Source organism: Symphodus melops (genome assembly GCF_947650265.1).
Source record: "Symphodus melops genome assembly, chromosome: 11".
Taxonomy (NCBI): domain Eukaryota; kingdom Metazoa; phylum Chordata; class Actinopteri; order Labriformes; family Labridae; genus Symphodus; species Symphodus melops.
The window spans coordinates 20,693,861-20,707,340 of NC_136701.1; the positions used below are offsets into that span (position 1 = coordinate 20,693,861).

Sequence of the window (13,480 nt, forward strand, 5' to 3'; positions counted from 1 at the left end):
TTAACGCAAGCACAGAATGAAGCACACAAAATACACATCTCCGTAAGAATCAGCGTGTTTGACGAGGTCACATGACTCTGGATGAAAAAAAGCCATATGCAAAAATAAAGTGGAGTATGACAGCTGTTTTTTTTTTTTTTTGCGCAAAGTTTATATATAAATATTATAGGGCGACTTCTTCATTTGATCCAACCATGAATTACTTCAAAAATGATTTTGTTTAAGGGAGGCTGGTGTCAACACGAAGAAATAAAGGCAGCATGATGTGCAAAAACAAGAAAGTGCAAAGATGTAGTGGCAGCTGAACGTCATCTGAACAAACTGATCTTTTCCAAGCGTGCGTTTTGTGTGCTTAACACGGTGACTTCCTCAGTTTCCCCAAACGCACTCTAAAAAATGTCTATCAAAAATTGTTTTGGTCACAGCTTTGCTTCGCGTCTGAAATCTCAACTCTGTGGCTTACCGATGTCCACAGTTACATTCACATAAAGAGGCCGCCTCTCTACTGACAGAGTCTTATAGGAGCAGCTGTTGAGTCCGTCCTTCCTCCACACCTGTGGCGTCCGTCCCAACAACCTCATCCTGGCAAGCAAAGAAAGGAAAAAGATTTGCATGACACATAAGGATGGATAATAGACTGAAATAAACGCCATCATCTTAACACTGACTCACCTGTCTTTGTTTATTTGATTGCCGCTGTCCCGCTTGTGAAACACCATGGTGTACCGAGCGACATCAGCGGGCGGCCGTACGATCTTCATCTTCTGCAGCTCCACCCTGAGCGAGACAGCACACACAAACCACACTGCTTCAGATGCCATGAAGGGAAACATATCAGGCAATGAAAAAAAAAAAGAGACAGTTTTCACTCCAGCTGTCGCACCTGACGCGCAGGTCATCGTCTTCTCCACCCCAACCCCAGTAGGCGTTTGAGAAGCCGTTGACTTGAAGAAACTGGTCTTTGGTCATAGCTGTGACTCCTCCAAAGTAGCCTTTGTAGCGCAGCCTGAGGGCGCAAGAATGTCAATAACATTTTCACAGATAACATATCGAGAGTCTGAAAATATATTCTGAGACGTGCAGACACCACAGTCCATCAGTGCTGCTATGTTCAGCCACAATAGTGATATCAAGTCTCATGACTTCCTCTCACTCATACTTACTTGTATCCAGTCGCATTTCGCCCCACCACCAAGTGTTTGGGCTGCTTGTCACAGACGTATAAATTGTGGTCATTTTCAGGAACCAGGTCCACATCATGGAAGATGAAGCACTCCCAACTGTAGTCCTTCAGTGCCTCCAAATACCCGACATTCAATAACTTGGCACGGTTAAAAGTTGCATCACCAGCCTTTTAAAAAAAAAAAGAGAGAGAGAGAGAGAGAGAATACAAGTGTTGCTATATCCACTGAAACAAAAAGATTTTAACAATAAGTAGGAGGCTCCGAGGTCACAGGATCAAGTCCAGAACAGATGCATCTGTGAGGCATGACGTAGTGCAACGTGTGTGGGCCCGCTCATTGAGTCACTTTCATCAAATCAAGCTGTTATACCGAATAATAAACACATGGATTAGTAGAAGATGAATGTGTGTTTTACTGACTGATTTCGAATCCGGATGAGCACAGGAGTAACACAACAGCACCTTTTAATAAAAGACGTTAGATATTATAGAAACGAGTGTGTGGTTGATCATGTGGCTGCACACGCCCTGCCTCCCTTGTCTCTTTACTTACACAGTGTAATCAAGCAGAAAACTAACATGCAGGTACAATATTTACCCATCATGCAATTTGCCTTTTAGTTAAAGATAAAAATAAAAAAAGACTTATATAAATATTTGAATTGTGTTTGGATGATTTACCTTTCACATGAATGCATGTTATGCCTCACTATGCATCTCAACCTTATTTCAGTGCAACATTCAACACGACTCATTTTCAAAAGCGACTTTTTAGACGTCTTCACGTGTTACAAGTCTTATGTTTTGATTTGACTGTATTTTTGTTTCACCATTAAAAGTATTAAATGTGCCTCATCCCGTCCCCATCATCCCATTTGGTTTTTGTAACATAAAAATGGGTAAGGTCTTTGACCTGCTGTTTGTAAAGCCGTCTTTAGATAACATTTGTTCTGAGTTGGCGCTGTATAAAAGATGATCGATTGATGGTGTTGGTTTTTTCGGACTTTTTCCCTGCAATGAAGTGAATCATTCATTTCTATATCAGGCAGATTAAACCTCGCCTTGCCTTTCTTCTTTTGCTTTTTATGCAGTACTTAATACCTTCAAGAGGTTTTATTTTCATGTAGAAAGCTTTTCAGGTCACATTTGGACATATACCTCCTCCTTCTCCTCCTCGTCTTGCCTCTTCTTTCACCTTCTTTCCCCTTCTCCCGACTCAAATCCAGGAAGTGCTCATTACTCATGATATTAACATCAAGTCCTGTAAGCTGAAACTTTGTTCTCTTTGATTAAAAGGACACAGTTGTCAAAGAATCAGCGTTGTCCCCTTGGTGTAAATATTCATATGTTCATATATACACAGCTTGAATTGCAACTTCTTTTACTGAATTGTCTGCTCGTGCAACTGAATGTGTAACCGTTCCAAAAAAATCTTTAAAACACAGAAACCCGAGACATGAAAGTATCCGTACCTGCTGGATGACGTAGATGGCGTAGTGCAGCTGCTGCCTCTGCAGGAAGGGGTGCAGGTGATGCAGGAGGTAGAGGAGGTGCTTCTCTCTGCTGCGATGAGGGATGAGGATGGCTACGCTCTGCCTCGCCGTGCAGTCCGCCGGCTCGTACTGCCCCTCGGCCACTCCCTTGTTCTCCCCCTCCACGTCGGTCAGTTTCAGAGAGGACTCGAAGGACAGCTTCACAGCTCCTTCTGCAGTCGTTACACATCCCACAAACACAGTAAGATGAGTCTCAGGTTCAAGCCATCAGTCTGTCGCCGTTTGTGATTTGTAAGACTGCCGGTAAATTAATGAAATGTTGAACATTTCCAAATCTGACAAATCAAACTAAATTTGATTTAAAACTTTGTTGAACAATAACACGACAGAAATCATGACGCAACAAAAAGATAATTATTTAACCATCACTCACACTACATCTGTTAGTGATAGTTATCTCGCCCTTCTTGGTTTTTTATTTACCTACACGGTAACATATGCAGCGTAAGGAGGATCATTTACAGAAGTAATCATGCAAACCAATCATGAGCAGGTTGGCCCACAAACAATTGAAGTATCTGTGAATACTTACGTAGCAATGACGACTCTTCAGGGCATTTGACTTTGGGTGTTGGAGTCTCTATGTTCTGAGGAGTGGCCGTCAAAGAGTTCAGTTTCTCCCTCAGGCTGTCTGCGTGGACAGGAGGTCGTTTTGTGGCAGAGGGCTCATGCACAGATTTGAATGTTTCCCCTGTAAAATTTGCGATCCATGCCAGCACTGAGAGCGAGAGAAAGAGCAGCACAAAGTACTTTCCCCTCCTTAGTATCTTGCACACAGGCGAGCAGAAGCCCATGGCTGTGCGTCTGCTGCGCTGGCTTGAAATGGAGAACGTGGGATCTGTAGACGCTCTAAGTTGATTCTTACGATATGTCCGCTTTGTGGGACATTTCAGCGAAAAATACTGCCAGTCACAGATTCACTTTCCAGTCATCCCATGGCGAGGGAACATTCTTCTGAAACATGCAGTGAATGAGACACTGCTGAATTTTAAAAACTTATTGGTAAAAATCCATTTTCAGGAGGAGAGGCAGCTTGTCCAACAGCTGTTTGTGATTTTGAACAAAAAAGAAAAGAAAAAAAGAAAAGAAGTTAATGAAGATAATCTAAGTCACACTGCCACGTCTCCTGTGAAACTAACAGAAGTGATGTTATCTGAGAAAACAAACTGGTTACATGTCTTCAACTCCCTCGTCTTTCTTTTGTTTACTCAGTTTTTTTTTTTCCGGAGCCTTTCATTATGTTACACTCTTTAAAAAGCTTCCTCTCACCCTGTAACTATACACCCGTCTCTATTCAGGGCACCTTCACAAAGTGCTTTACATCAAGTTTCTTTACTGATACTATTGATTTCATAAATAACTAATGATCACTTTAATGTCCATATTTCATCAATGTCATGTGCTGATAAATCATTGGACTGAAAATGCTCGTAAACAGTAAAAGCATACATTGATATATAGCAGAAATGATTCACAGATTATAATACTGTGATTATTTCCCCTTATTCTTTCAAATAGTAAAATAAAATGATTAATTTAACCTACACCGTGAAATACATTGTAAGAAATTGTGTCATCATGTTATAGTGTTATAACGCTAAATGAATGTACACATTTTTTTACCTTCTTGTTTGCTGTTTGGAAATATCTTTAAGCAAACATATAAAAGAGTAAAATCTTTCACTTTTTAAACATCTAACATGTTTTAAAAGCTCTCAGTGGCTCCGATGTGGCGAGCTAAAGTTAGCTACACCACATTTTCTGCTGGTATTAATGTAAAGAAGAGGAGATCCATTAAACTATCTGCACATGATGGCATCTGTTTTTCCCCCCAAATAATTCTTTAAATGTTCATGACTTTAAATGTATCCTCAAACTAGAAATACAAACACGGATGAAGAGTCCAAGTGATTAGCGGTAAGCTAGCTGAAGAAGCTGATGTATCACTATGGAGACACTTTAATGTGCTGTGAAAACTATTTATTAGCATTAGCATTAGCACAATGAGAAGTCCAGACGAGGTTCAACCCGGACACAGTGAAAGGAAATACTGTCAAAAACGCTATAATTGTGTTATTGGCTGTTGTGTCTTACCTTTATAAAAAAAATCCCCTTGTCCCAGGTTATCAACAAACAGGATCAGTCTGTCAAGTTCACACGATGAAAACAAAGTGCGTCTGCCGGATGCACTTCAAAATAAAAGACGAAGTGATTTTTTTTTTTTAAAGGGATAAATACGCAGGGTTTATGGAAACCAGTTTCAGCATGATCTATCATATTTTATTGTCCAATAATTACAGCTGTAAAACGATAGGTGTCTCTATGAGAAGGCAATGTACAGCGATTTTTGTGCTACATGTACTGTACTGACTGTTTTATTGCGGCTATTGTAGCCTAATGTAAAAAAAAACAAACGTGTGCAATACTGTGCACAACTTCTGTGCATATAAATACACTCATTATCTTCATTTTATGGAATATAATCCTGTAAATATTATCCTGTCATCTGACGTGAATCCAAGCACGCTGTTATGATGTAAATAAGGCATCTATCATGTTTATATTGATAATATTTTTATCATATTTCAGCATCCTTTCCACTCTTTCTCACCACTACATGTATTGTATTATTTAAACGTGTACATGTTAGTTTATTATATGTTGAATGCTTATAAATACAGCAGAGTTAACTAGATATAAACCACGTGTAGGCCTATGTGTTCAAAATCTCACCTATAAAGCTGATGCTGATTTTGATTCTGATAGTTCTGATGTTTTTATAAATGTCTCCCATATTTAGCAGATACTTATACGTCTTTGTGCCTATTTCTTATCGTACTTAAACCCAGTGGTGTAGCCGTGCATAAAAAGTGGGCATACTCTGAAATTTCCCTTAATGTTTATTTTTAAGGCTACAAAGCAAGATTACTCCTACATATTTAACTGTGTACAAGCCATTAGAGATGGAGAAGGGAGAGTCATCCCTTCACCATCAGGGGAAAAAATGTAGCATACTGCTGAATAATTAATGGTGTAAATCAGAGGAGATTTACAAGCGGTCATAATCTATGAAGAACAAAAAAACGTGGGCATACCTGCATCTACCCTGTACGGTCCTTAATTTTGAAGGAAAGATCAAACCGGAAATCCTTCTTCCTTTGAGGGTTAATATCTCTAGCTTGATTAAAATCGAAGAACTTCCATTGAATCATTTTCACAATAAAGGCTGTGGTATATTTTTTGAAAGAATTCCATTTAACTCCAGAAATATTCTCGTTCGTTTTGTTTAAGGTTTGAGTGGGTTGTAGGAATTTCAAACTGAGTTATTGAAAGATTTGTAAAAAACAATTAGTATTCATTTGTGTCTTTTAGTTCATGTTTGTCTACTGAATAACTGCAGGATAGAACTATCATTGTAAATAATGACTCCATGCTTCCTGGTAATTTAGTCCAATATCTGTCTCATTCCACTCCAGCAGATGAGACATGGACAACATGCTGGTCTCTCTGCTGGGCTACACTGACTTTGAGGATAAAGGTCTTTTCCTCTCGCTAACACAGTTGGTGGTTGTCCAGCTGCTCTTCAGTCTGCTGCAGGTCAGCCATGATCCTGAATATCTCAGCATGTTATCTTATATGGAAGGTCCTGCACTCCCAATCCTTTGAACTTCCATCTTTTAACTTGTAGTCACTCTTGTCAGTTCAAGTATCCTTTAACTGACAAGAGCTTCCCCTTTGGAAATGCCCCAGTAAAACAAATACTGTAAATATTAAAGGAAATAAAAGGAATAGTAGAAATCAAGATGGTATAAGTTGTAACTTCCATTGTAACATTGAGTTAGTTTGTTTGTAAATATCTTGTCTTGCCTCTTTTGAATACTCTAATTCTTTCACTTTTCTTCTATTGTTGGACTAAAACTTGAGACGTATTTCCCTCAACGCTTTTATCATACTACATTTATTTTCCCAATGGGGAATGTTTTTATTTTCTCAACTGTTTCATCATTCATTAATTGTAAGAAAAGGGAGTTCATCTGACAGGTACATTTTCTTTCTTTAATTTTGGATCAGGTTAGAAAACACAAGTATTATCAGGAATCTGTACTTACCATAAGCAGGATTGTCTCTTCTTACTGTCATTATATCAGACCAGATTTTATTGCTGTATTATTGCTTCAGTTATAGGTTTGGTTTTTTTTTTTTACAAAAAGAAAATAGATTCCTCTTCGTTATTTCAAGTTGAAGCTCGGACAAGGGGAATTTGAATAAACAGTGGCTTTGGGTGCTGCTCCCTCCTCACCACACCTCCTCCATTTTGAGAGGACATGTTTAGAGTAGTGTAGGTCCATTGTGAGAATGACATTAACATGTGAGATTGACCTTCACTGTTTGCAGTTGTCAGATACTTGTGATAGGCAAGCTGCAAGCATAGAAAGAGCAGGTTTTTACTACTCTTCTGATCTTTTGTTATTAGAGAATTCCGGTTATTTCTACCATCATGTTGATGTTTACCTTTTAATAAAACATGATTGTGCCTCAAGGTAGTTTAAATAATATAACAAGCTTCACTGTGAGGAATAGAGAACACCTTCAGTTTCCTCCATTTTCACACAAAGATCTCAAATGTAACAATGCAACGACACAGTACCTTAACTGGAAAAGAAAGGATGCTGTCAGGGTTATACTTCTCTTACACCAGACAAACATGTATTATCACTGTCTAAATCTTCTTCAAATTTCACATCATCATTTAATTGTAACTTTTGCTGTATTGTTTCAAGCTTTACTTTAAAAAAAGAAGTGATTTGGCACTGCCATTTTGAACACTTATACCTCCATTACTTTTTTCTGCCTCATGAATGACCTTAACACCACATAATCACTGAGTGTGGAACATTTTGTCGACATCCTGTAATTGTGTGTTTACAGTGTGACTCATACATCCTCTGGTCTCGCTTGTCTGATCAAAGAGTCTGTGTTGTCCTCTTGTCAAAATTTTCCAAGTAAAGGGTCAGGTCTTTGTGCTGAACTCTCTGTGTACATACACAGTTTGTCATATTCAGGTAGGAATACACAACACAACTATACATCTAATATGATATTGATGCAACCAAAGTAAAAAGAAAAACAAACAACTTAAGTATCTAACATAAAATTTAATGGTACAAAATCTATTGTTATCATTCGCAGTGGGAGTGAACATCAGCTGAAAATAAGAAGTGAAACGGGATTTTATTATTGGAACAGTAAATGTGTTGGACTGTCATTGTATTGCTTTTAGTGAACTGACATTTTTCTGGAAAAAAAAGTTTAAAAAACAGAAAGGAAATAAAGCCTATGTTAAATGCTTTTCAAAATAAAGTCCAAAATATATATTTTTTAATGGGATCCATGAAGCTGACACATCCACACACATGCTATCACATCAAAGAACTCCTTCTTGACTCTTCAAAGCTCAAGGATAGAGTCACCGTTCCACTGCCAAAGCTTACTCTGGGCTTGTGATTTCCTGCGTCACAGTCATTGCCGTTGGTCTTGAGGCTGATGGATGAGGACGGTGACGAGGTAGAAGATCCGCCAATGCTGTTTGACTTCTTCCTGGCAGCCGAATTGTGTTTCAGCGTAGCTTTCGCAGCCACTTTGAAAGCATGGGCAGCAGTGCTGCATCGGACTTCCTCAATGGTGTTCCTGCAGGGTTTGAAGAGGATGATGTAGACCTTGTTGAAAAAGATGCATGCTAGCATTCCAAAGCTGGAAGCCAGGATAGCAATGACCTCCACCGCTGAAACAAATTTGCCATAAGTACTAAAGTAGGCAGGGATAAAAGAGATCCAAACAATAAAAAATATAAGCATGCTGAAAGTGATGAATTTGGCCTCTGTGAAGTTTTCTGGAAGTTTGCGGGACTTGAAAGCAAAAAAGAAACATACAGCTGCCAGGAGGCACGTGTAGCCGATAAGAAACCCAAGAGCCATCACAGAGCCTTCATTGCAGGTGATAAAAATGATCTCGTCAATATCATGATTCTTGTAACTTGAAGGAGGGGCGTTGTAAAGCCAGACCACACATATCATGACTTGGACAAACGTGCACAGAAACACCAACAGGAACTGCAGGTTTAACCCCCACCATTTACGATGAAGGCTAGTGGGGATCTTTGCTTCAAATACCAAAAGAACTCTGTTCGTTTTCACAAGGATGCAGGAGATGCAGAGGACAAAACTGATCCCAAAGGCAGGTTGACGTAAACGGCACATCCAATCCTGTGGTTCTCCGATGAATACGAGAGAGCTGGAGAAGCAACAGATGAGAGAGAACAGGAGCACGTAGGACAGTTCCCGGTTTGTGGCCTTCACTATCGGGGTGTTTCGAAACTTGACAAAGACGCCCATGACAAAGGCTGTCAGAACAACCCCGACTACTGCACATATGGTCAAAGCGATCCCAAATGGTTCGGTCCATGAAAGGAACTCGATTTCCTTCAAAAAGCAGAATGTGTGATTCCCGTTAGACCAAGAATTATTTGGACACTTGTTGCAAACGCTGGCATCTGGAAAAACAAGGAAACACATGTAACTGAACAGCATAATGAAATGAATCAACAAGACAATGAATGTATGAGCATCTTGATACCTTTATGATTACTGTACTCTCCATCTGAGCACTCAGTGCATTCGAAGCAGCATGTTGGCATACTGTCTATGATCCCCTTTCTTGTACCAGGTTCACAATCCTCACTGCAGTTAGAGAATGGCACCTACAGTATATAAACAGACAGAAAAGAAAACATGGGTCATACACTTGTTTTGTCAGTCTTCTATTTAGTTCATTGTAAACATGCTTTTGAATTTGTCTCCAGCTCTGGTAAAATAATTGTTTACTATCTGCCAAGACAGATAGTAAGTAAGCGACCAATGACCACAGACTAACTCTTAGCAGTAAAAAAAACTAATTGAACACTTTTTATTTGGGTGTTGGTAAAAAATAAACAATTTTTAATTTCAATAAAGGTGTGTGGAAAAAACAATTTGACAAGTATTTACAGGGGCTTCTGCTGCCCTCAAGTGGACAAAAAGAACAATTCTCTTTTAACATCCAAGGCTGAGATCATCTTAGCAATTATAGACTCTTGGGAGTCTGCAGTAATTCTTATAATCATTATAATCAAAATATTGCTTGAAATACCACACGTTGCCTGGGAACAGCTTTGTATCAGCATGTTCATACTAAGTATGCCATGAGTATTTAATATTCATTATATAAAAACAGAAACATCATTGCACATCAGTGAATCATAAACGTCTGACCTCAGAACTGTATCCATTCCACAGAATCTTTGTCTTGTCAATGAACAGTTTGGCTCCTCTCTTCGTGTGCATGTTATAGTATCCCACTTCCTCAAACACCACAGAGCCATCCTCCGCAGACCTGTGCCAGTTTACGAGAGTGTAGTTGGCTGCCAGGTCGGCATTCTCACCAAAGTGTATTTTTACACCCATGCTGTTGGTGTAGTTCAGATGTCTAAGCTGCTTAAGGACCTGCGGATAATAACACAACTATTAGGTTTATTCATCAATGATCAGGTATTAAATTGCTTAATTTGGGGTTATGATTCAATAGTTTACCTGCCATGCTTCCATTTTCTTTATATCTGCACAAGAATTGTTGGCAAAAAGTCCATGTCCTGGTGTGCAGGTGAGTATGTCTTGAAGGGCCTGTGCGATAGAATAAACTGCAACATACACATTGTAGGAAATACGAAGATGAGTGTGATCCATATATGGGGTCTCAACACTCGTTATGTCTTCCTCGCCGGTACACAAAGGCCTAAAAGTTGTGCTTCCATTCTCACTTTCCTGCAGTCTCGGGCTGTCTTCTAGATAACAGTTGAAGGTTTCCTCCCAGAACTCTCTGACAAACTCATTATGGCTGTCTTTCTTTGGTTGGACTTGTTGCAAGAAATCTCTAAAGCCAGGTATCGGCCCTGCCTTAAGAGCAAAGCCAATGGTCCCAGCCACGACATCGAGATACTCAGGTCGAGCAATAAGAGAGGAGCTTGCCCAAGCTTCGCTTGCTAACCAGATCCGATCTGTGATGTTTCTTTTGACCATCTCTTTAATCAAAGGTTCAATATCTGGCCCACTGGCAAACACGACAATGACTTTAGCTGACGAATTCTCAATCCTGTCGGCCAGAGCCTGGATTTCATGGTCCTCAAAGTACTGGGAAATAAGTTCATTGAGGTGAATGCAGATATCTCGCTCTTCTATCTCCTTCTCAAACTTTTCAATTCCTGGTCGTCCGTAATCGTCGTCTGAGGCCACAGCAATGACCCAATTCCACTGGAAGTACTCAATGATGTCTGCCATGGCTGTGGCCTGGAACTCGTCTGTAGGAATGGTTCGCATGAAGGACTTGTACTGATTCTTGTTGCTCAGTAAGCGACTAGAAGAGGCATAGCTGATCTAAAAAAAAAAGACAGATGATTTCAGGTCATTTCAATTCTCTCTTCAGCCAATATTAAAGTTGTATCATTTCATCGTCCTCCACGTGTAGGTAATGTGAAATATGTATTATTTGTTGTTTTCACTGCTATGTGCTTCCTGGTTCACATGTTGTTTTTGTTATTTATTCAGTAGCATCGATATGATAAATATTAACTACTCACCTGAGGAATGTAAAAAAGACCCAGCAGGTTTGCAACAGCTGTGGAGACGGCAGATCCAGCTGCTCCTACGACCGCAATGGTTGCTGGAATGTGATCAGTACAGTTACAAAATTCATCTAAATTCAAGGAATCAATCTTATTTTGGGCCACAAAACTCAGCGTAGCTTCCAGAGCTTTGGACACTGTGTTACACGTGTCAAAGATCCTGTAGCCCAAAGTGATGTTTGGCAGCAGAGTGCTGCTGTTGTTTATTTCATCGATCGCAAAAATCATGGCCTGTAGCCAACGGAAACCACGAAAGTTGAACCTGTTAAAGTAGAAATGGTTTGGATTAAGATAAGTTTAGCACACTTATTTATGAATCCCTATTTGCCTACGAGTAAACAGGTCTCAGATTTACCTGACACACTGTGTTGATTCAGGCCGGGCTGCGAGGTCCTGGTCTTTGGATGCGACGCCAAAGTGTATGGGAAAAAGACCTCCGAGCAGAATGTCACCAGTCATCTGAGCTCTCTGGTGCGGTCCATAGGTTGAAATCACATAACTGGACCCCAGCAGAGTCAGATAATACAGAACTAGCCTCATCTTTCTTTTCTTTCCTGTGGATGTACTATGTTCAATAACTCCCAAGAGTTACACTTGTCTTGATATTATCTCTTGCCATCAATCTGGCAACTGGGCTTTTTTGAGGCAGTCATGTTTGCAGTGATGAGAATGTCAAACTGTAGAAAAAAGAACAAAACATGTCATACTTTTGTTTAATAGTTGTAGGAAGGGTGTTTTGTTTTTTTAAAGGATTGACATATCCAAAAGGACAACTGCAACAGACAAACATCATTGTACTGTAACATTTTCAGATACCATCAAACAAATCCCCATCACGAGAACATTTTCCATATAAACAGCGAAGAAGTGTGTGAGAATGGTGTTTCAGGCCAACATTATAAAACCATTATGACCCACTCTAAAGGCACTATGTGGAACCATTTGTTCCAGTTTGGCTTTTCTAAATGAGTTTACTTGTGCAAGTTTTATGTCTTAAAAGAGAAGGATAGTTAACATCCCATCTTCAGCAACATTTGGCTCGAACTGCTTGAAATCCAAACTCCAATAGATTTCATGATTTACATGAGCTAAGAGTGAAGTCACACTCTAATGACCCTCCTTCCTGCTAACAGTGGCTCTCATGCTGTGGCCAGTGAACCAGTCACCATGGAGAGAGGGCTGCTGCATCTGGCTAATACTGCTGGAAAAATGCTGGAGCAGAGCTGTGATAATGAAGGAGCTAACGACTGTAAGAGACACTGTTTGCCATGTTAACCGTAATAAAGACAAGTTCTACACACAGACTCATAAGATAGAATAACTTTTTTGTTCCTTCTTTGTTTGGGATTGAATATTTTTTTACATCAGTGTATTAAAATAAAAATTTAAAAAAAGCTTGTGCCCAAATTAGCATCCTTTATTGATCTTATACAAGCTCTTCTTGAACACAAGTTATATAAAAATAAAGAGGCAAAGTTAGGATTCACACAATTCCACTAACAACTTGTTGGAAAGCAGATTAAAACATTATTTAGTATCAAAGCGAATTTAGAAAACTATTTAATGTTATTCTATCATTAAATGTATTTATTCATTTGTCTTATTTAAAAAAAGTTATCAGGAGACAGAAGACAGAATCCTACAAATAGTATTTTTTAACTCATTAATTGTCATTAAAAAAAGAAAAAAAAATGTCAGCGTAAAACTTACCTCTTAAACTCCTCAAATTCAAATACTTTTCAAACTCTTCTTTTTCTTTTTCGGTCTTCACAGATGTTTAGGCCTTTTCCCAAAATATCCAGAGAGCTGAATGAATTCCCTGAACAACATGAGCTTCTGAACTTCTTTGTGCAGATAAATCATTAACAGAGAGAGGGTTCGTCCATTTCCTTCAGCTAATGAAGTCCTCACACTTTGCTCCTCCTCAACTTAAGTCTTAAGCCTAAAATGGCAGAAGGAAAGCTGGGACTTTAATTCATGTTGATCTGCTTTTAAGTCAGCATTATAACAGAATTATATTGTGTAATGATG

At 39.2% G+C, this 13,480-nt stretch overlaps 2 protein-coding genes across 3 annotated transcripts; both read right to left on the reverse strand.

The window, feature by feature from the left end:
- Positions 1-3: 3 nt before the first annotated feature.
- b4galt4 (UDP-Gal:betaGlcNAc beta 1,4- galactosyltransferase, polypeptide 4) lies at positions 4-4,921 on the reverse strand. 2 transcript variants are annotated; one of them, XM_079356229.1, is made up of 7 exons: positions 4,437-4,921; positions 3,269-3,780; positions 2,656-2,888; positions 1,164-1,351; positions 884-1,006; positions 673-777; positions 4-582 (listed from the first exon to the last, which is right to left on the reverse strand). In XM_079356229.1, the coding sequence occupies exons 2-7, from the start codon at positions 3,528-3,530 to the stop codon at positions 447-449; spliced, it is 1,047 nt and encodes a 348-aa protein (XP_079212355.1). In that variant the 5' UTR covers positions 3,531-3,780; positions 4,437-4,921; the 3' UTR covers positions 4-446. The 2 variants fall into 2 exon arrangements, with proteins under 2 accessions (XP_079212355.1, XP_079212356.1); XM_079356230.1 differs by lacking the exon at positions 4,437-4,921 and adding an exon at positions 4,360-4,435.
- Positions 4,922-8,156: 3,235 nt separating this feature from the next.
- Positions 8,157-11,989, reverse strand: casr (calcium-sensing receptor; the record flags this gene model as incomplete). Its single annotated transcript, XM_079356203.1, has 6 exons — positions 8,157-9,286; positions 9,370-9,493; positions 10,044-10,274; positions 10,362-11,201; positions 11,405-11,711; positions 11,805-11,989. 6 exons carry the CDS (start codon positions 11,987-11,989, stop codon positions 8,157-8,159), a joined length of 2,817 nt encoding a protein of 938 aa, XP_079212329.1.
- Positions 11,990-13,480: the final 1,491 nt, after the last annotated feature.

Bases quoted from the DNA above. Each gene is read 5' to 3' on its own strand.
- b4galt4 (XM_079356229.1), bottom strand. From the start codon at position 3,530: ATGGGCTTCTGCTCGCCTGTGTGCAAGATACTAAGGAGGGGAAAGTAC. The intron at 2,889-3,268 runs GTAAGTATTCAC...TAACGACTGCAG, and splicing joins TGAAGAGTCGTCATTGCTAC to AAGGAGCTGTGAAGCTGTCC. The intron at 583-672 runs GTGAGTCAGTGT...TTTGCTTGCCAG, and splicing joins AATCAAATAAACAAAGACAG to GATGAGGTTGTTGGGACGGA.